Source organism: Pongo pygmaeus, chromosome 6 (assembly GCF_028885625.2).
Source record: "Pongo pygmaeus isolate AG05252 chromosome 6, NHGRI_mPonPyg2-v2.0_pri, whole genome shotgun sequence".
NCBI classification, from domain to species: domain Eukaryota; kingdom Metazoa; phylum Chordata; class Mammalia; order Primates; family Hominidae; genus Pongo; species Pongo pygmaeus.
This window is the reverse complement of record NC_072379.2, coordinates 136519772-136541352: the sequence shown is the minus strand read 5'-3', so window position 1 is coordinate 136541352 and position 21581 is coordinate 136519772. Positions and strand designations below refer to the sequence as shown.

The 21581-nt window shown below is 35.9% G+C and overlaps 1 protein-coding gene and 1 long non-coding RNA gene across 6 annotated transcripts in view; one reads left to right on the top strand and one right to left on the bottom strand.

Annotated features, from left to right (window-relative positions):
• The window catches only part of DGKI (diacylglycerol kinase iota), a 396652-nt gene that overhangs the window by 211571 nt on the left and 163500 nt on the right, over positions 1-21581 (top strand). For all 4 annotated transcript variants that reach the window (XM_054495165.2, XM_054495166.2, XM_054495164.2 and 1 more), the window contains exons 18-20: positions 5-78; positions 1551-1662; positions 21240-21439. In XM_054495165.2, coding sequence (XP_054351140.1) covers positions 5-78; positions 1551-1662; positions 21240-21439 — 386 coding nt within the window. The remainder of the gene's footprint in view (positions 1-4; positions 79-1550; positions 1663-21239; positions 21440-21581) is intronic.
• Positions 1-21581, bottom strand: part of LOC134739898 (uncharacterized) — a 40307-nt gene that overhangs the window by 4115 nt on the left and 14611 nt on the right. The window contains exons 3-4 of one of the 2 annotated variants that reach the window (XR_010126997.1): positions 12300-12409; positions 7410-9701 (exon numbers count right to left, since the gene is read on the bottom strand). This is a non-coding gene — a long non-coding RNA (uncharacterized LOC134739898). Of the gene's footprint in view, positions 1-7409; positions 9702-12299; positions 12410-21581 lie in introns of those variants that run through there. The other variant, XR_010126996.1, reaches the window with a different exon arrangement.

Genomic DNA, 21581 nt, shown 5'->3' with positions numbered 1-21581 from the left:
TCAGTGTGATGGAACAGATCTCACCCCAAAGATTCAGGAACTGAAGTTCCAGTGTATAGTATTTTTAAATATACCCAGGTAAGCTCTGTTTGTATTGTTTCCTTGGTTTGAGTGAACTCTGACTTGAGGTTATCTGTTTTCATAACAGATAAGTTTCAGATGTAAACAATGAAGATCAGTTATCTAAATGGGTAATTAAAGATTTCTAGGTCTGATAATTCATTCTCCGATTTGGTTTATTTAGTGTTCTTTGTGGTTGGTGGTTTTGTGCGTCATGTGGCATGCATTGTCTGTACTTACCCATCTTTAAGAAACTCAGGCACCCCTCTTGACTGGAACATCTTAATTTATTTCTAAATTACTGTTCTTCCCCTCTTCCTCCCCCTCTAAGAATGAGAGAATTGAAACACTTTTTTGTTCTCAGTTTCCTAAAAACTGTTGAAAAACCATCCAGTCTGATTCAAGTGTGGAATTCATTCAAAATTGTTGCCAGATGATTTCTTTGAAAAATAGGATGAGTTAGAGTATTGTTTTCTAGCCAGGATGTCAACTCTCCCTGGTGCTATTACGCACTTCAGGAGAAAGGGATATTTAAGATAACTAGACTCAAAATAAACATATTATCTCAGTGGCATAAATTATGTTCTAGGCCCTGAAGCCAAGATTTTGGAAGGGATGGATCTATAACCATTTATTTGCCTGCCAAACAACTCAGACTGCAAATACATTGTATTTAGACTGAATTTAATTGAAATGAGAGTTGTATGTAAATCTGTGGCTAGGAAAACACATCCTAGTCTCCTGATTATTCTTGGCAGTGCTCAATATAGTCAGTTACAATTTTATTCCAGAAATATTTGCAGCTTAATTGAAGTAGAAGGCCTTGATTCTCAGAAAGCATTGTTTATTACTTTGCTTTATTATTCTTTCTCTTGTCCTTCCTCTCTTCTTCTCTTGTCCTTCTTCCTCTCTTGTCCTTCTCTTTTCTTGCTTCTCCCTCTTTCCCATTTGTATTCTTCTTCCTCTATTTCTACAATTTCTTTTGTTTCCCATTCTCTTTCTAATCTCTTATCTATATTTCATCTCTTCTTCACTGTGTCTTCCATAGTTACCTTTCCCTTCTCCTGTGAGTACCTCTTATTTTGCTTATGTATTAATGGCAAATGCTTCCCACTTCATTTCCCTGTCTCTTTTCTACCGGCATGCATACATCTTCCTTAAAGACCAAATTCTGAAACCATCTATAGACAATTCATGATATATCATAGAAAACAGATACACATGAATCATAGTGAGAAATATAAATAATGAATGAGGAGAAAGTTGGATACCACAGAATACTTTTATTGCAAAATTATGGCCCATTTTCACAGCTTGGTATTTTGTAGATGATAAGAAGTGCATTTTCTTTTCTATTGGAAGGTGTGTACCAAGAATGGAAAACTGTTTTTATGTTTAATAAACATTGGGTCTAACTACGAACTAACACCTCATGATAGTCATGAGAAGTATGGGACATATTTACTTCTGTCTTTAATCTTCTCTTGCAGATATTGTGCTGGCACAATGCCCTGGGGAAACCCAGGAGATCACCACGATTTCGAACCTCAACGTCATGATGATGGTTATATTGAAGTCATTGGATTTACCATGGCCTCTTTGGTGAGCAGCACAACTATTTTATTAAAATGAAATGTCTTTTAGTCGCAGAGTTTATTCAATTCACAGGACTTTAGTTAACTTTTTCTCCTGCTTTATCAAATTACAAATTTTATGAATTATAGAGTTGCTTAGGAAAAACAAGAAAAAAATCATTTATGTCACTAAGGAAACCGATGCCCATTTGTTTGAACCTCAAGAATAAATGAGTATCACTTCTTATTTTTCCTGATTAATTTTCGACCAGAATGAAAAGTTTTTATGCTAATTAAAAACATTACACCGGGCTGGGTGCGGTGGCTCACGCCTGTAATCCTAGCACTTTGGGAGGCTGAGGTGGGTGGATCAACTGAGGTCAAGAGTTCCAGACGAGCCTGACCAACATGGTGAAACCTGCCTCTACTAAAAATACAAAAATTAGCTGGGTATGATGTACTGCCTGTAATTCCAGCTACTTGGGAGGCTGATGCAGGATAATTGCTTGAACACAGGAGGCAAAGGTTGCAGTGAACTGAAATTGTGCCATTGCACTCCAGCCTGGGTGACAAGTGAAACTCCATCTCAAAAAAAAAAAAAAAAATTACACCATAGAAACATCCCAGCATTGGCACAGAAGCCATAGCATTTTATACCTTTTTGGTTCACTGAGGACTTTTGTGTTTAGGTAAAAAAGAAACTGTAGCAACTTGTGGATATCCATCTTACTTATGAATGAAATGATCATCTCCATTATCACAAAATATCTGAATATACAAAGACATCATTATTGTGATATTAGTGAATACTCAGTTGCCACAATATTGAGATCACCTTGTATTTTAATTTTGTTTGCTTGCATTAAGGAAGGAAATTTATAGTGTAAGTATATTTTCAAACAGGTTTTAGCCATGCATTCCTGCTTATTATTAAATGATGTGGGGACCAGTTAAAATTATGCTTATCATTTCTTGTGTAAATCAGGCCACACTGAGTTTGTAATGCAAATAAAAACAAAGCTTCTGCTTGTCGCCTTTGGTTGGCACATGATTTGTGCTGTACCTTATGCATAAAAGATAGAAGGTTGTATTTCTCATTCTAAACAAATCAAAATAGGTCTCTTTTTTACTCATCTTATGAATTCCAAATAACTCTACCTTGAATTAGTGAAGTTTAACAGAAAAATCTGTTGTGCTTGTGGCAAGAATCTTCATCACCTGATTTTTTGATGGCCCTTGTTAACTCATCTCTAGAATAAAATAGTTGTCATGGTAGAAAAGATTGGACTGGGGTTGACTTACTTTCCAGCGTTGTAACACAATATAGCTCCTTATCTCCAGAGCTTTTTATGTTTATTGCAAATGAAGATACAAGCCAAGAGCAAACAGGATTAAGTTTAGGAAGGATATATGCAGGGAAGAATTCTTTTTTTTTTTTTGAGACAGAGTCTCACTCTGTTGCCCAGGCTGGAGTGCAGTGGAGCGATTTCAGCTCACTGCAAGCTCTGCCTCCTGGGTTCACGCCATTCTCCTGCCTCAGCCTCCCGAGTAGCTGGAACTACAGGTGCCCGCCACCACTCCTGGCTAATTTTTTTTTATTTTTAGTAGAGATGGGGTTTCACCATGTTTGCCAGGATGGTCTCGATCTCCTGAACTTGTGATCCACCCACCTCAGCCTCCCAAAGTGCTGGGATTACAGGCGTGAGCCACCGCGCCTGGCCAGGGAAGAATTCTTGGTGGTGACAAAATCATGCGCATATATGTGAAAAAAACTCTAAACTGTCCATACGTGGTTTACTTATTCTTTATTCACTGATCCAGTGAACATTTATTGAGTGGTTATCATGTGCTAGAGCCTCCTAGTTCTGACTGTGTGGTAGAAGGCTCTCAGGACTGTCTGCGAGATGACGATCCCTTACTTAGGCCTGGAAGGCCAAGGGGAATATTCAATATTTCCCCATTGCTCTTAGGATCAAAATCTCTGTCCTTACTTGGCCTGTAAAGTTGAGGTTCTGTCTGGTTCTCTAGCCTTCCGTGCTCTCATCTTTGCTTTCTAGCTCAAGCAGTGGACAAGTGAAGCACAGCATCGACTCTCCCTTGCTTCTTTTGTACCACCAAGCCATTGCACGTGTGCACTCTCTCTCTGAAATGTACTCAACTGTTTCTTCTATGCCTTCTCAGACTATATCTGTGTCTTGTTCTTGTTCTTTTTGTAGTCTTTTCTGGTATGGGTGTTTTTTTTTTTTCTAACAATTGTATAATTAGTTTAATTTTTATTATACTAATTCGTATATTTAGTATAATAATTAGAATATTACACTAATTATATAGGAGCAATACTGAAACTGAGTAATTAGTGGAGAGTTGAATGGAGGGCTCTTTCACAAATAGTGCACTAGGTTTATGAGAAACCAATTCTTGAGCTGAAGATAAAAAGGAAAAGAAGATAAAAAGGAAAAACAGTACCGGAAAAAGAACTACTTGGAAAGGGTTACCTGATAGGAGTGATATTTGCAAAGAGGAAGCAAGCAACCTGTGCTCGCCTGGCAGGGAGCAAGCCAGAGACATAAATACAGCGACTTCCCACTTCACCTTGACCTCTAGATCTTCTGCTGGTGGGTCTATCTGGAGAAGTCTAATTGGAAGCCAGAAGACATGGGAGCCACTGATGCAGTCCAAATAGGTCGGCCTCACAGAGCAGAAAAGAAGGCAGCGAAGGCTGGAGACGCAGCCAGGGCAGCAAATGGTGGATATCCATCACTCCACTGTGGGTGGCCAATCCACAACAGGGAGCCTGTGGCATGCAGTTGGCAATGCGTGATGTGACTGACTGAATTTTACCAGGAGAAGAAGAATGGAACTTGGCATTCTGGAAAAAGGAAAATTTACAACCATTTGGAAGTAGGAGGAATTGTAGTGCTTTGTGGGAAGTATAAGTGGTTTCATGTAGTTTAAATGTAGGTGAAAAGAGAGCGTGATCACAGGTGGTGCTAAAGACGTGGGTAAGGGCCAGATCATAGAGTGCATCACAGCACTGATCTAGGAGCATTTACTTTATTCAGCATTCTTGAGGAGTTAGTAAAATTTTTTTAAAAATAAATATTTATATGGGAAGGTTTCAGTGTAAAAATCGACAAAATAATACAACAAACTCCCAAGTATCATCACTCAGCTTTTATAATTTTCAATTCATGGACAATCTTATATTTGTCCCACCTACAACCTCTTCCGTTATATTATTCTGGAGCAAATCCTAGACATTACATGTATACAATATATGTCATATATACATCATATGCATAGCATATATATCATTTTATCCATCAATAATTCGAAATGGACTTTTAAAAGATACTTTCTTTTATAAACACAACCACGATAACATTATATTATTTTAAAAAATGAAAATAATAGTACCTGAATATCACTAAATATTTACTCAGAGCTTGAATTTCCAGTTGTCTCACAAATATCATTTATTTTCTTATGCAGTTTCTTTGAGTCAGAATCCAGATAAAACTTACACATTGTGGTTGGTTGATATGACTTTAAACTCTCCATAGTTTCCCCTTCAACTCTTCCTCATTTATTTATTGAAGAAATTGGTCATTTGTTCTGTCAAGTTTCTGAGTCTGAATTTTGCTGATAGAATCCCTGAGGCATTTATTAAAATGCGCTTCTTTCTTTTTTCTATACTTGATAGTTGGATCTACATACACTACATATATTTTCCCCGAAATCTATTTTGTAAGCAGTGTTTTCTTTTTCTAAAAAAGAATATATAATGTCTGGCTTTCTCCTTTTTTAATGTTGGCAGATATTGATGGTCAATGTCTGGAAGTAGCAAACATTAAGGGTTGCAAAATAGTAATATTCTAATTCTATTTTTTTTTTTTTTTGAAATGGAGTTTTGCTCTTGTTGCCCAGGCTGGAGTGCAATGGCGCAATCTCGGCTCACTGTAACCTCTGCCTCCTGAGTTCAAGTGATTCTCCTGCCTCAGCCCCCCAAGTAGCTGGGATTACAGGCACCTGCCACCATACCCAGCTAATTTTGTTTTTTTAGTAGAGATGGGGTTTCACCATGTTGGTCAGGCTGGTCTTGAACTCTTGACCTCAAGTGATCCACCAGCCTCAGCCTCTCAAAATACTTGGGTAACAGGCATGAGCCACCATGCCTGGCCTGATATTCTAATTCTATCCTTCTTCATTTACTACTTGAAATATTTCTGTGAAGAGAAATTTGACTTCACTTACTATTTGATTACTTAGTCATATAGTTTGTGTAGGAAAGGCTCAATAAGTGATTCTTTTTCTTTCTTTATACATTTTCAGAATACTGAGTTAGTTCTCTAGCATCCTCCAATGGTGACTCTGGTTTTAAATGGCCTTCAGTTTTTGAACAATAATCCCATCAAAGATTGGGATTTAGCTTCCCCTAATATTTGGTTGGGCCCGTGACTACTTGGATGAGTTGAATACAGTGAAGTAACACTGTGCACCTTCCTAGTCTGGGTCATAAAAGGTCCTTTCAGCATATGGGAAATTTGAGTGCTAGTGATGATGTCTAATTAATAGGATTTTTTTTTAATTCAAGGTAATACTTAGTTCAACTGTCTCTCTGCTTTCATTCCTTTAGTATCAATCATACTCATTTATTGAATACTCATTGAATCTACAAATTCTGCATCCCTAAGTGGGATGCTGCTAGGTAAAACTGTTAAGAAGTGAACCAAAAGAAAAGCCCTGTCATCAGGGTGTTCATAGCTCGGTGTTATCAGGGGGGCAAAAGAGTAAACAAGCAATCATAATCTGAGGCAGCAAATTCTAGGAGAAAGGCGGGGTGAGAGTGGAAAGAATTGACATCAGAACAGTGTTTGTAAAATGGGGAAGTCAGCAATAATTTCTTAGAGGAGGAAGGAGTCCCTGGGAGTGGAATTGCCAAATGAACGTGACCATCAGGGAATTAGCCTAAGAGACGACCATATCCTAGGAGAGGGTTCCAGTGGTGGAACCCTCATTACTCCTAGTAATGACACAGAGTCAGTGAAGCCGTGGATGTGGAGAAAGGGCAGAGATAGAGTTCTTTAAACTGTCAATGGGGAGGCTAAAAGAGATGGAGTAAAACAGGGTCAGACTTGTGCTTTAAAAAGATTATGCGGATGACATTGTAGAAGACAACCAGAATTTACAACTGGAGGCAGGTAGACAAGTCAGAATGCTGGCATGTTGAGTCCAGGTGCAGAAATGAGAAGGCCTGACCAGGTGCCGTGGCTCCCGCCTGTAATCCCAGCACTTTGGGAGGCTGAGGTGGGCAGATTACCTGAGGTCAGGAGTTTGAGACCAGCCTGGCCAACATGGTGAAACCCCATCTCTACTAAAAATACAAAAAATTAGCCAGGCGTGGTGGTGGTCACTTGTAATCCCAGATTCGTGGGAGGCTGAGGCAGGAGAATCACTTGAACCCGGGATATGGAGGTTGCAGTGAGCCAAGATCATGCCATTGAACTCTAGCCTGGGCAACAAGAGCAAAACTCCATCTCAAAAAAAAAAAAAAAAAAAAAAAAAAAGAGAAAGCCTGCAAGCCTGAAGTAAGAAAGTGCCAATGAAGACAGGGGGGCTGGTGAGTTCAAGAGAGTTGTTTGGACATAGTGATGTATTGTGAAGAGTACAAAGGGAAGAGTATATCCAAATTCCAGGAGGCTAGCATAGATAGCTAGGTAAAGGATAAATGCATTAAATGAGATAGAAAACATAAAAGAGAAAATATCTCAAAAGAAATACACTGTTTTATCTATTTTAAATTCAAAATCTCTGTAAGACATCTAAGGAAATATAGAAATGGGTAATTTAAAATATATGTTTAAAGTTCAGGAGATCTTTTCAGGTTGGAGAGATTGTTTTGGAGAGGGAGGGGTTCTGCCAGATCCTTTTTATTCTTCTCCTATCATTTGTAAGAAAAAGAGAAATAATCGCAGATGGGAGCTGGCAAAAAGGAAATGGAATACTAAAATTAGGTCAATTATTTTTTTCTCTTTACATCATGTGAATAAGGTAATCCATATACATCATCAGCTAGCATCAAATGCATGATTGAATCTCAGATTCCAGTGACTCTAATTGCTTCCAAGAAAGAGAATGCTATCTAAGAAAAGCAAAATTAAATGGAGTTTAAACTGTATGGTTTTGAACATTCTATGACCTCTAAATGTATACTGGCATGTATTTCTCTCTTTTTAGACACATTTTATCTTACTACTTGCTACTCATATAGCAGTACAGAATTGTATTTTTTTTTCATTCAGGATGAAATAATCTAATTTGCAGTCTTCAATTTCTTTTTAGACACATTTTATCTTACTACTTGCTACTCATATAGCAGTACAGAATTGTATTTTTTTTTCATTCAGGATGAAATAATCTAATTTGCAGTCTTCAATTTCACATTTCTTGAACTACTATATTGATTATATTTCTAAGAAGGTAAATTATTTGAAAACTCAAACATTTGTTTAAGATGATTATGTAAACAGACAAATGTAGTTATTTGGGTACATGTGTATATATTTTTGCATATTTAATATAGCTGCTATATAATTAAAAACATAACCAGTAGGTCAAGCTTTTTAGAAACAAACTATTTTTCTTAGAAATTTATATGTGTGTAGTAATTAAAGGCTATAAACTTTTAAAATCATGGAATACACTAATAAATATATTTGTACATTGCTTATGATTTAAGTAAAACCCAAAAAGTTGAAAATTCAGAGTGGCACTTTAATAAGAGAGCTTTGAAATAGAATTACAGAATTACTGGAATGAGAAAAAAAGACTATTTCTTTTAGACTTTTTATCTTGTAATTGCAAATTTCAAAGTAGAAGTCTTCAATTCATTTTACTGGTTGAAATGCATTCGTGCTAATTAAGATGATTCTTCATTTGGTGCTGGGTAACCTGATTACCTTTTTGGATTTTACACAGACCATAATCAGACATTGTAATTTGTATTTATTTCTGCCACAATTTTCTGCCATTATTGTTTCTAAGGTCCTTTCATGTTGAGTTTGTTTCTAAGTAATTTAAACTTCTCAAGACGTTCAAAGCATTATTCAGTCAGAGAAATTGGGAACCTAATTTGCCATTCAGTATGAAATCCAAAGATTTCAGTCTCGTAAACTTTAAAGAAGGCACGTCCAGCTTTCTTTTTGTTAATTGAAATAAAACTATGTAAGTTTCTTTATAGTTATGAATTAGGAAAGCAAGAGGTTATCCAGTGAGCAAAAAGTACATGGAGAAATTCTCAGGGTTGAAGTTTTACACTTACCATATATCTTTGTTTTAAGAAAAAAGGTAATATTAAATGTATGCTTATTTTGATAATATACATAAGAACTAAAGTAAAATATCAGTTACAATTTTATGACTCATAAATAACTATATTTGATGTGTTTCTAATTGCTTTATTTTTACATTTTTAAAAATACATGAAACCGTATTATAAGGAAAACCCATACTACAAATGGCTACCTACTTTTTTGTTGTATAAATATATCCTAATTTATGTAATAATTATTTTATGCAAAGTTTCCTTTATGAAGCTTTTAGGTTTCTGATGTTTTATATTGCAGATAATCCTGTAATTAACATAATTGTTTGTAAACCTCTCTTCACATTTCAAATTATTTTCTTATGGCAAATCCTAAGGAAATTACAATGACATAAGCATTTTGAAGCCTCTTAATAAAAATTATAGAATTATTTTTTAGAAATGTCATACTGTTTACTTGCCCAAGAGCGGCGTATAGAGTTCCTGGATGAGAAGTGAGTTAGTAGACGGAGTTCCTGGGGCCGGCCGTGACTGTGGCGATGCGGGCCGTGGGAGCCCCACATGGCATCAGGGATCGCTGAAGGCCAGCCAGCTGCATTCCAGGTGGCACGAGGGACCGCCCTTGTGCTCAGAGAAGTGATTTAAATACCCAGCAGATGTTGAAAATGTGTTAATGGATAGAGACATAAATGATGTTTAAATATTATACTTGATGAAACAAGGAAGAGAATAAACTTCCATCCCTGGAAGGAAATAAAGGAATTATATATGTTTTATACAGATAAAATTCTGGAACAGACAATTATGTCCTTACAAACAACAACATTTGAGAGTAAGGATAAGTTTATTTTTATTGTTACATTTTGTCTTTTTTTAAAAGAAGTTAAATGTGTTTTTTTGCATATTTTAATGGGCTGTTTATCTTTTATTGTTGAAATAGAAGAGATATATTCTGGATACAAGTCTTCTGACAGATTTATTTATCAAAAATGTATTCTTTTGTTTATACTTTTCCTTTTTGTGTTTTTAGTGTTTGTTTTGATGAGCATAAGTTTTAAACATCCAATTTTATGAAAAAGGCTTAGTTTGTATTAGAGCTTTTTGTGTGCTTCCTAAGAAATATTTGATTACTCCCAGAAAGACTGGGAGGCCATTCTCCTATATTTTCTTCTTGAAGATTTATAATTTTGGCTTTATATGTTAGTATATGATTCAGCTCAAATTAATTTTTGTGTATTGTGTAAGATATATATTCATTCATAAAAAATGCATTTATCCGGTTTTCTCCAGCACTATTTGTTGAATAAACTTTCCTTTTCTGTAAAATTGCTTTGGTACTTTTGCTTGGTGCCTAGATTCTATTCTGTTCCATTGATTTGTTTATCCTCATTGCCAATACCACACTGTCTTAATTAGCTGTATGGTAACCCTTGAATCTGGTAATATGAATCACTTTGTTGTTCTAACAGTGTTTTCCTTATTTTAGATCTTGTGGCATTTGCATATAAATTTTTAGAATCTGTTATTATCTGCAAAAAATTAGGATTTTAATTGGAATTGCATTTAAGTTTTAGATAATTTGGGGAGGAATTGGAATATTAATAATATGAATGTTCCAATCCATGAACATGGTATATTTCTCCATTTATTTAGGTGTTTAATATCCATCAACAATATTTGGTAGCTTCAGTGCAAGTTTCAGGTTTTTGCACACCTTTTGTTAAATTTATTTCTAAGTATTTTTTAATGCTATTTTAAACAGTAATTTAAGTTTTACATTTAATTATTATTGCTAGTATATAGAAATAATTATATGTGTGTCTATACATATACACATACATATTTGTTTATTGACCTTGTCTCATAACTTTGCTAAATTCACTTATTAGATCCAGTAGTTTGTTTTTTTTTTATAGATTCCTTAGGTTTTTCTGCATACACAATTATATTGTTTGAAATAGTGTTTTACTGTTTCCTTACATGCCTTTCCTTTTTTATTTTTTATTTAAAAAATTTTTATGCCACTCTAGAAAATTCTTTAAAATTTCTTTTTCTTGGATGTTCACTAAGACATTGAATAAAAATGATAAGAATGCACATGTCTGTATTGTTCCTGATTACATGGGGAAGCATTCTATATTTTTCATAAAATATGCTTAATTGTAGTATTTTTTTATTAGTGTCCTTTATATGATTAAGGAATTTCCATTTCATTCCTACTTTCCTGAGAGCTTTTGATCACAAATGAGTGGTGTATTTTATCAAAGGTTTTTTGTATCTGTGAAGTTGACATACAATTTTCCCCTTTCTTTTGTTTATATCACTAATTTCATTAATTTTTAAAATCTTATACTGATCTTGCATTTCTAGGATAAGCCCTTCTTAGTCTTGATTTATTATCATTTTTATATTGCTAGATACAGTTTACTAATATTTTGTTAAGCATTTTTGTGACTATGATTATGAGGGAGAGCAATAAATAAATTTCTTTTCTTGCATATCTTGATTGGGTTTTGATATAAAGGTTCTACTGGCCTTAGAATCTGAGACAGGAAATGACATTTTCTTCTATTTTCTGAAAGAATTTGTGAAGACTGGTACTATTATTTTTTTTCTTATATATTTCATAGAATTTCCTAATATGCTATTTGGCTTTGAGATTTCTTTAAGGCAAGTATAGATACAGAATTATTCATATTTTCTATTTCTTCTTGAGTCAACTTTATTAAGTTAAATATTTCATGAAACTTGTTCATTATTTCGTCTAAATTGTTGAGTTTATGTTTACAATGCTATTAACATTTTACTGTCTGTAGGATCCCCCTTCCATTCTGGATACAAGTAATTTTATCAATTTACCTATCTTTTTCTCATAATCCTTTTTCTCTTTCTTACCTTATGCTCTTTTTTATTTTTTGATATGGAGTTTTGCTCTTGTTGCCCAGACTGGAGTGCAGTGGCATGATCTTGGCCACTGCAACGTCTGTCTCCTAGGTTCAAGTGATTCTCCTGCCTCAGCCTCCTGAATAGCTGGGATTATAGGTGCCCGCCACAAGGGCGAGCCAATTTTTGTATTTTTAGTAGAGGCGAGGTTTCACCGTGTTGGCCAAGCTGGTCTCAAAATCCTGACCTCAGGTGACCTGCCCACCTTGGCCTCTCAAAGTGTTGGGATTACAGGTGTGAGCCACTGTGCCCAGCATTACCTTATACGCTTATTTCCATACATCTTTTACATTCCATATGAGCTCCACAAATCAACATTAATATATTTGCTTTGAACAATTATTACTTTTAAAGAAATTAAGAGATGAAAGACAAATAGAAAGTTCTTTGTTACCCACCTGTCTCCCTTTCCAGTGCTATTCACTCCTTCCTGTTGATCCAAGTTTCCATCTGGCATCATTTTGCTTTAATTTCAATGATTTCCTCTAAAATTTCTTATAGTGAAGTTCTGTTGGCAACAAATAGTTTTAAATTTTATTATTCGGAAAATGTCTTTATTTTATCCTCATTCTTTGAATTATGTTTTTGTAGATACAGAATTCTGAATTCTGGACTGACAGGTTTGTTTTTGTTTGTCTTGCTTTAGCTCTTTAAGTAGTTGTTTTTTTTCTTCTGGCCTCCATATTTTATAATGAAAAGTCAGCTGTCATTTGCATCATTATTCCCTTGTATACAGTGTGTCTTTTTTTCTCTGTTCTTGAGATTTTCTCTTTATTTGTTGTTTTTTAAAAATCAAAATTTTAATTTACGAGTAGTAATTGTGCATATTCATGGAATACATAATGATGCTTCAATACATATAATTTACAGTGATCAAATCGGATAATTAGCATATCGATCATCTCAAACATTTGTTATTTCTTTGTGTTGGGAACATTTAATATCCTCCTTCTAGTTTTTTGAAACTAGATATTACTGTCAACTATAGTCATCTTACAGTGGTATAGAACACTAAAATTTATTTCTTCTATCTTGTTTTAACTTTGTATCCTTTAACAAGTTTCTTCCTATCCCTCCCTTTCCTTCACCCTTTCTAGCCTGTAGTATTCTCTGTTCTACTTTTTACTTCTATGAGATCAACTTTTTCTAGCTTCCACAAATTAATGAGAATGTGTGGTGGTTAACGTTCTGTTCCTGTCTTATTTTATTTCGCATAATGTTCTCCAGTTTCATCCGTGTTGCCACAAGATTTCATTCTTCTTAATGGCTGAATAATATTCCATTGTGTATACATGCTACATTTTTTTTATTTTTTGTTGTTGGACACCTAGGCAGTTTCCATATCTTCGCTATTGGAGCCGTGATATAATAAACATGGGGGTACAGATGTCTCTTCAATATACTGGTTTCCTTTCAATTGGATAAATGCCCAGTAGTGCAATTGCTGGATCATATGATACTTCCATTTGTTGTTTTTTGAGGAACCTCCATATTCCTCTCCATGGTGATTGTACTAGTTTATCTTTAGTTTTAAACCTCTTTGTAGCTGTATTACTTTCTTATTGCTGCTGAAAGCAAATGACCACAACAGTGGCTTAAGACAACACACATGTATTATTATAAATTCGTGGAGATCAGAAGTCTAAAATGGGTTTGTAAGGCTGTGTTCCCTCTGGAGATTCTATGGAAGAATTAGTTTCTTTGTCTTTTTCAGCTACTGGAGGCTGCCCACATTCTTTGGCTTACAGTTCTGTGTCACTCCAACCTCTGTTTCTATTCTTGCATTGTCCTCTCTGACTTTCATTCTCTAGACCCTAATTTTTCTTTATAAGGACCACTGAGACTACATTGGGTCCACTAAGATAATCCAGAATAATCCTCCTATCTCAACAACCTTAGTTTACTTACACCTGAAAAGGCCCTTTTGCTGCATGAGGTTTGTGTGGTTCCTGGGAGTTAGAACATGGGCATCTTTTTTGGTGGTTGTAGTGGTGAGCACTGTTCTGCCCACCACAGTGGTTTTCTTTGCATTTATCCTGTTTTAGGTTCACTGGTCTCCTTGGACCTAAAGGTTTATTTTTTTTCCCCCAACAAACTAGGAATATTTTTATTCATGTATTTTGTGCTCCATTCTCCCTTTCTCTCCTTCTGGGATTTGATTAAATGTATTTTAGATTGCTTGTTATTGTCTCATAGGCCATGAAATAAAACATTTCTGTCTCTGTTTTTCCGATCTGGTAATTTCTATTCATCTGTTTTTATCTTCACTGGCCTCCTTTTTTCTGAAGCTTTCAATTTGCTCTTAAGTTCACCCAGCAATAATTTTGTTTTTTTTCATTTTATTATGGGTGATGTTTTCTTGCTTCTTTGCGTGTCTTGTCCTAGTGGATGATACATCGTATGTGGGTCTGGATTGTGTTTCGTTGTGACTTAGTGTGTACTGTCTTAGCATTACATTCTACTTAGTTCTCTACTTCCTGCTTCACAAGATAAAAAATCAGTCTTATATAAGGGGCGAATTCTATTGGACCAGTATTAAAAGATGGATGGGGTATATTTCTTTTGTTCCAGAATTATACAAATCTATTTTATTCCATTGCTCCATTATATTTTGTTGATTCTATCACTATACTGTCAGGATATTGCAGATTTTAGAGGAATGATTGCCCATATAGCTACTTTTAAAGCATACAAATGATTTTTTTCTCAAACCGCATCATGAATACGAGTCTAAATCTCAGTAACAGCTATAAAACTGGACAGGTCCACAAGGGTGGCTTTTTTTTTTTTTTCCTGCTTCTCGTGAACTCACTTTGGTAGTGACTAGAATCTACTTTCATTAAACAAAAATGAAAAAAGACACATGTATACAAGTAATCCCAATGAGAGTGTTGAGATTTTTACAAGACTTTTTCATAGAAAAATTTTTGACTTATAGTAAGTATGCAATAATTGCTACTATTTTTTAAATTTGCAGAAGGGAGGTTTTTCAAATGCAGTTCTTTCCTTTTTACTCTCTAGCAGTTTAGAGTGGCTGGACAATATCACATCACTTATATAGTCAAGGAAAGAAACAGGGCTCTAGACGGGAGGAAGTGGAATTTGAGAACATGATTATAGAATTGTAGGTACAACCTAGAATCATAAAATGCTAGTTCTGAAAGTGATTGTAGCAGCATACTGTAATCACTTTACATATGAGGAAACTGAATTTATGGAATTATTTTTGCTATAAATATTTATTCGTGTGGACAATAATTAATACCACCACTACTAATAGCATTTAGGTTCCCTACAGCATGTTTTACCATGGAGCTTTAAAACATACCAGTGGGCTGGGTGCAGTGGCTCATGCCTATAATCCCAGCACTTTGGGAGGCCAAGGTGGGTGGATCACCTGAGGTCAGGAGTTTGAGACCAGCCTGGCCAACATGGCGAAACCCTGTCTCTACTAAAAATACAAAACAAAATTAGCTGCACATGGTGGCGTGCACCTGTAGTCCCAGCTACTCAGGAGGCTGAAGCAGGAGAATTGCTTTGGAGGCAGAGGTTGCAGTCAGCTGAGATCGTGCCACTGCACTCCAGCCTGGGCAACAGAGTGAGACTCCATCTCAAACATAAATAAATAAATAAAATAATAAAAAACCAGTGCCTAGAAATCTTAATTCTTGATAAAATGAAAAAAATCTTAATGATAGAGGTTCCTGACAGTAAAATAGCTTGTAAAATGTTGTGTCAAAAATTATGAATTAGCTATTGGTGCCACTGCAAATTATGTAAGTAAAATTTCTCATTTTGGTAACTAGCTGAGTATATCAAAGAGGAAAATAATTCAATAGGAGATAGATCCATTGAGGCTATTTAGTACAGGAGGGTAGTTGTGGGATGTTAGAAGAACTGAAAAGTGGTCAACCCATAGATTAGCAATTCATAAATCGACAACTGTAGGAAGTCTCTGTCACCTCTAGGGCTAGAGGGACAGCGAGAGAAGCTGGTGTTATTAGCATCAAGGAGCTCAGGCTATAAAACAGAGTTGGAACCTGGGAGAAGTGGCCACCTGAGAGGCCTGTTGATGGGCATGCTGGGAGGGTCACATGGCAGAACTAGAACTCTGGAGAAGGGAATTGCTCCAGGAAAGTTGGAGCCTCAGTGAGGACTGCCTGTCTGAGTTGGAGCCACAGGGATGGGTTCGCCTGGAGAGAGTGCTTCTCAGTAGGAAATGGAAGCTCAAAGGAATTATTAGCTATTGCCAGACACTGATTGAGAAAAAGAGATGGGAAGAAATACTTACTCTCTCCTCTCTTTCAGCCCACTAATATTTATATTTTTATTTTTATTTCTTATTCCTTTGTGTATGACGTGAGGTAGAATACTGATTTTATTTTTCTCTATATAGTGGGAAATATTCCCAGCCTCTTTGGCTAAATTATCCATCATTTCTTCAATAATTTACAATGCCACATCACCATAGTTCATGTACTCATATCTTTGAGTCTATTCTGTTCTATTATTCATTTCCACTGGCTTTCACTATTTTAATGACTGCATCTTTAAATATTATGTATTTTGGATTCTAACAGGGGCAGTCTGCTGTCCATTGCCCCTGTTCTTTCCAACTATCCTTAGTAATTTGTGGATCTTTATCCTTCAAAATTAATTATTGAATCATTTTTACAAGTATATTAGTCAAGATTCTCCAAAGAAACAGAACAAAAGGGAGTGTGTGAGTGGAGGAGAGAGATTGAGATTTATTTTAATCTCACATGAATTGTGAATTGGAGGCTGGCAAGTCCCAATTTGCATCAATTTGCAGGGTAGGCTGACAGGCTAGAGACCCAGGGAGCAGTTGATGTTGAAGCTCAAGTCCAAAGGCAGGCTGATGGTCAAATTCCTCCTGTTCTGGGAAGGTTCTTCTTTTTTCTTTTTAGAGTCTTCAGCAAGTTGGATGAGGCCCACTCATGTTTGCTTTACTCTAAGTCTACTGAGTTAAATGTTAATCTCATTAAAAAAATACTTTCGTAGAAGCATCTAGAGTGTTTGACCAAATAAATATCTGGTTACTGTGGCTAAGTTGACATGAAATTAACATGACAACAAGATTCCTTAAAATAGTATTTCTATTATTTTAATTTGAATTACATTGAATTGGTACATTAATTTTGGAAAATTAACATTATTAGAGTATTGAATTATTCTATTCATGAATATAACATGCCTCTCCATTTACTTAAGTCTTCCCTTCATCCTTCAATAAAGTTTTAAAGTTTTCTGCATAAAAATCTGCATGTATTGTTTTTGTTGATATTGTAAATGGCATTTTATATCCTATGGTATTTCTGTTTATTTAATGCTAGAGTAGTAGGATACTATTGGTTTTTTAATTCAACAGTGTATCAGCCATCTTATGAGTTTTAACACTTGGACTGTGAATTTTCTTGGAATTTTTATGTATGGGATGATATCAGTAGAAATATTAGTAAGTTTGCATTTTTTCTTTTAATTCTTTTTTTTTCTAATTTTATTTCTTTGGCTCGTTGTGTTGGTCAGTACTTCCAATATTATGTTGAAAACTTTCGTTGCTGATGGATAACTTTGTTTCTTGAAAGGAATGCTTCTAAATTTTTTTTTATTGTAAATAATATCTTTTTCTAGGTATCTTGGTGGGTGATCTTTATCAGTTACAAAAGCTACTTTCTATTCTTAGTTTTCTATGAAATTAATTTTTATCATAAAAGGCATTGAACATCATTTTTTTGCTTAATCTTTTGAGATGATAATGTGGTTTTTCTCATTTAAACCATTAATGTACTGAAATTACAATGATGTATTTTCTGATGTTGAGTAATTCTTAATTTCTTGATTCTTAACAATAAACCATAATAACTTTAACTTCTATAAAAGAGACCACTGGCATCAATTAGATTTTTTAAAATGATTTTGGCATTTATGATTATGAATATAATTTAGGCTAAAATTTTTTGTTTTCTTGTACTGCTTTTATCTAGTTTTGTTACCTTAAAAGCTATAGCATCATATTTTCTAAAGCATCTTGTACTAAATAGACACTGTCTTTCCTTAACATTTAGGTAGGACTGGCTTGTAAAACATCTAACCTCTTTGACATTTTTGGGGAGGGGATAGTGGGGAAGGTAAAATGAGGAACATTTTTTGATAACTCTTTCAATTTTTAAAATAGCCCTAATCTATTTGATTTCTGTATTTATTACACCAAATTTTGTAAGTTATATTTTTCCCAGAAATTTCTTTCTTATCTAGGTTTTTTGATTTATTGTTTTCATAAAATTCTTGCATGATTTTCAAAACTCTGTATTATCTCTTTAGCTAGCTCCTTATTTTATTTATTTAATTTTATTTTTTAGATACAGGGTCTTGCTCTATTGCCAGGCTGGAGTGCAGTGGCATGATCATAGCTCACTGCGGCCTTGACCTCCTGGGCTCAGAAGATCCTCCTCCCTAAGGTTCCCAAGTAGCTGGTACTATAGATGTGCACCACCATCCTCAGCTGATTTTTAAATTTTTTGTAGCGATGGAGTCTGACTATGTTGCCCTAGCTGGTCTTGAACTTCTGACCTCATGCAATCCTCCCACTTTGGCCTCCCAAAGTGCTGGGATACAGGTGTGAGACACTGCACCTGGCCCTTTCTTATTTTTAATAAAGAAAATAATTTTGGCCAGGCACAGTGGCTCACACCTGTAATACCAGCACTTTGGGAGGCTGAGGCGGGAGGATCACGAAGTCAGAAGATTGAGACCATCCTGGCCAACGTGATGAAACCTGTCCCTACTAAAATACAAAAAATTAGCCAGGTGTGGTGGTGCCGTGCCTGTAGTCCCAGCTACTCAGGAGGCTGAGGCAGGGGAATCACTTGAACCCGGGAGGTGGAGGTTGCAGTGAGCTGAGGTTGCACCACTGCATTCCAGCCTGGCAACAGAGTGAGACTCCATCTCAAAAAAAAAAAAAAAAGAGAAAATAGTTTTATGTTTTCTATTCTTTTTTGTTTAGTCTTACAAGAGGTTTGTTTACCTTGTTAGTCTTTAAAACACAAGCAGATGATCTCTTGCGCTTGATCTCCATGTCACAGATTTTTTCCTTTGGGTACTTTGTTCCAGGAATGAGGCTGGGGCTGATAGTGGTGGTGAGGAAGGAAAGGAGAACAAGGTTTGCTCTTGCTTCACCCCTCCCCCAACCCAGGATTGCCCGTTCTTTCCATCTGACAGCAAGTAGAATGACTTGGGCAGTAAGGAGGAGGATACGCTTTGAGAGGGGTTGAGGGAAAATATTCCAGGGAAGAGTATAGTGTGAAAAGATAGAAAATCTCAAGACATAGCTGCAGTGCAAAGGAGAGCTATGGTCTTGGGGCAATAAATGGCAGTGGATGCATTAGGTCAGGGACTGTCTCAGTTTTCCTCTCAAGTCACAGAAAAGCAATATCTGAAGTTCTCACAAGACTAACGCGTGCTAGGTTAAATAGAGAGCGATTGTCACGAATAAATCAAAGTATTACTAATAGTAAATGATTTATTCTAGAAAGTCTTGGGGCTTTCTATTAGGGCTCATAGGGCCTATGTCTTATAAGATGCTAAGCCTAGACCAATCTGAGACATGAAAAATATGTATTTCTAATAAGTTTTAAAAAATTACTTATACTCTAATTTGTTGCAAAAAGAATTTAATGTGACTGTGCTAACAATAATGGAAATGTCTCTACCCTGAAAAGCTAATTACAGTAGTTCCTCTTGTGTCTGTGCAATCATCTTGGATTGATTGTGAAATGCCAGTAGGGGTGGCATTGACAGTTATTAACTCTACCTGTTTGTAGTATTTGCTGTTGTTTTATTTTTGAGTCTGAGAAGATGGCTTAAAAGTGGTCTAGACTACTGTGTGTGACTTCCAGTACCAAGAGGTTGGAAGGTATTCAAGCCATTTTCAGTCCAGTTAGACTTAGAGGAATACCTTCTTACCAGGCAGGTTTTACATTTTATCTGTCATTAGGCCTACTCAAGACTACAAAATAAAAAGAGAAAATCGTATCAGATAATAAGGCAAAAAGAATTTTAGTAACTTCTCACAGCATTCTCCTCTGCTTTCTTGCTCACCAGTCAGTTGGTGGGAGGAGTGTAATAGACTAGGAAGGGGCACGTAGGAACCTTTTGGGTGTTATACATTTTCCAAAATTTGGTCTCCATGGAGGTTCACATGTGTGTATAAAATATTTATTAAACTGTATAATAAAATTTGTGTGCTCTATGTGTGTTATACAACAAAAATGTATGATTTTTCTTTTATTTCCTGAAAGGATAAATAATACTAAATATATATATATTTTTTACTAAGTCAGAAGAGGTTATACAAATGTGTTGCTCCTTAACAGACTTTTAATATCGTCTTGAAACTCCATTCTGTGGCTACCATGATGAACTGAGTTCTTACTGTCTTTCATTTTGATCCTCAAAGCTGCTTTACTCTCCAGAGTGTTCTAAATTAAGTAATTGATGTTATTTTGCATTTTGTTGATCTTATACAGGTTAGAAATAGCTTGAGGAAGGTTAGATAAAAAGCAAACACCCGTTTAAACTTGAAAAGTAACAATTGCTGCATATTTAAGTATTAGATAAATACAATTTAGAGGTTAATAAACTACCTGCTTTATATCCTTCATATTGGTTCTGTTCTACTTTCACTGGTTATTTAATGAGAATAGATAACACAAAGAAAAAGCTTTGTATTAAACTAACATGCTTAAATTTAGATTTGAAACATATAAGAGTAAAAAGTGGTAGTTAATAGGAATTTATGGTAAAGCTCGTCAAAATTGTGAATATTTAGTTTATTTGCATTAATGGTTTATCCAGGTTTCCTACTATGGTGGTGGTTAATTTTACTAATTTTGGTATGTTTATCACAGACTCCTTGGTTATGTACAATGGACTTGGGGTTTCCAGCTTTCTTTTTCTTTTTTTTTCTGAGATAGAGTCTCGCTCTATTGCCCATGCTGGAGTGCAGTGGCTTGACCTCGGCTCACTGCAACCTCTGCCTCTCGGGTTCAAGCGATTCTCCAACCTCAGCCTCCTAAGTAGCTGGGACTACAGGCGCCTGCCACCATGCCCAGCTTTTTTTTTTTTTTTTTGTATTTTTAGTAGAGACGGGGTCTCGCCATGTTGGCCAGGCTGCTCTGGAACTCCTGACCTCAGGTGATCCACCTGCCTCGGCCTCCCAAAGTGCTGGGATTACAGGCATGAGCCACCGCGCCTGGCCTCCAGCTTTCTTAAATAATGAGAACTAACTCCTTGCTCCCCTTTGACTCTTGTTTTTATAGGCAGCCCTGCAAGTTGGGGGCCACGGAGAGAGGCTACACCAGTGTCGAGAAGTCATGCTTCTAACTTACAAATCCATCCCCATGCAAGTGGATGGGGAGCCCTGTAGGTTGGCCCCAGCTATGATTCGGATCTCCCTGAGGAATCAGGCCAACATGGTACAGAAGAGCAAGAGGAGAACATCCATGCCTTTACTCAATGAGTGAGTCTGCTCATGGCCTACCTTGCTTAACATGAAGACCTTGGAGAGGAGAGTGCAGAGCATGTGCATGGTCTGGGGACCTCACTGTGTTGGGAAGAGGAAAGAAGTCCAGGAGACTCAGCAGTTCCTTGGTTTCTCTCAT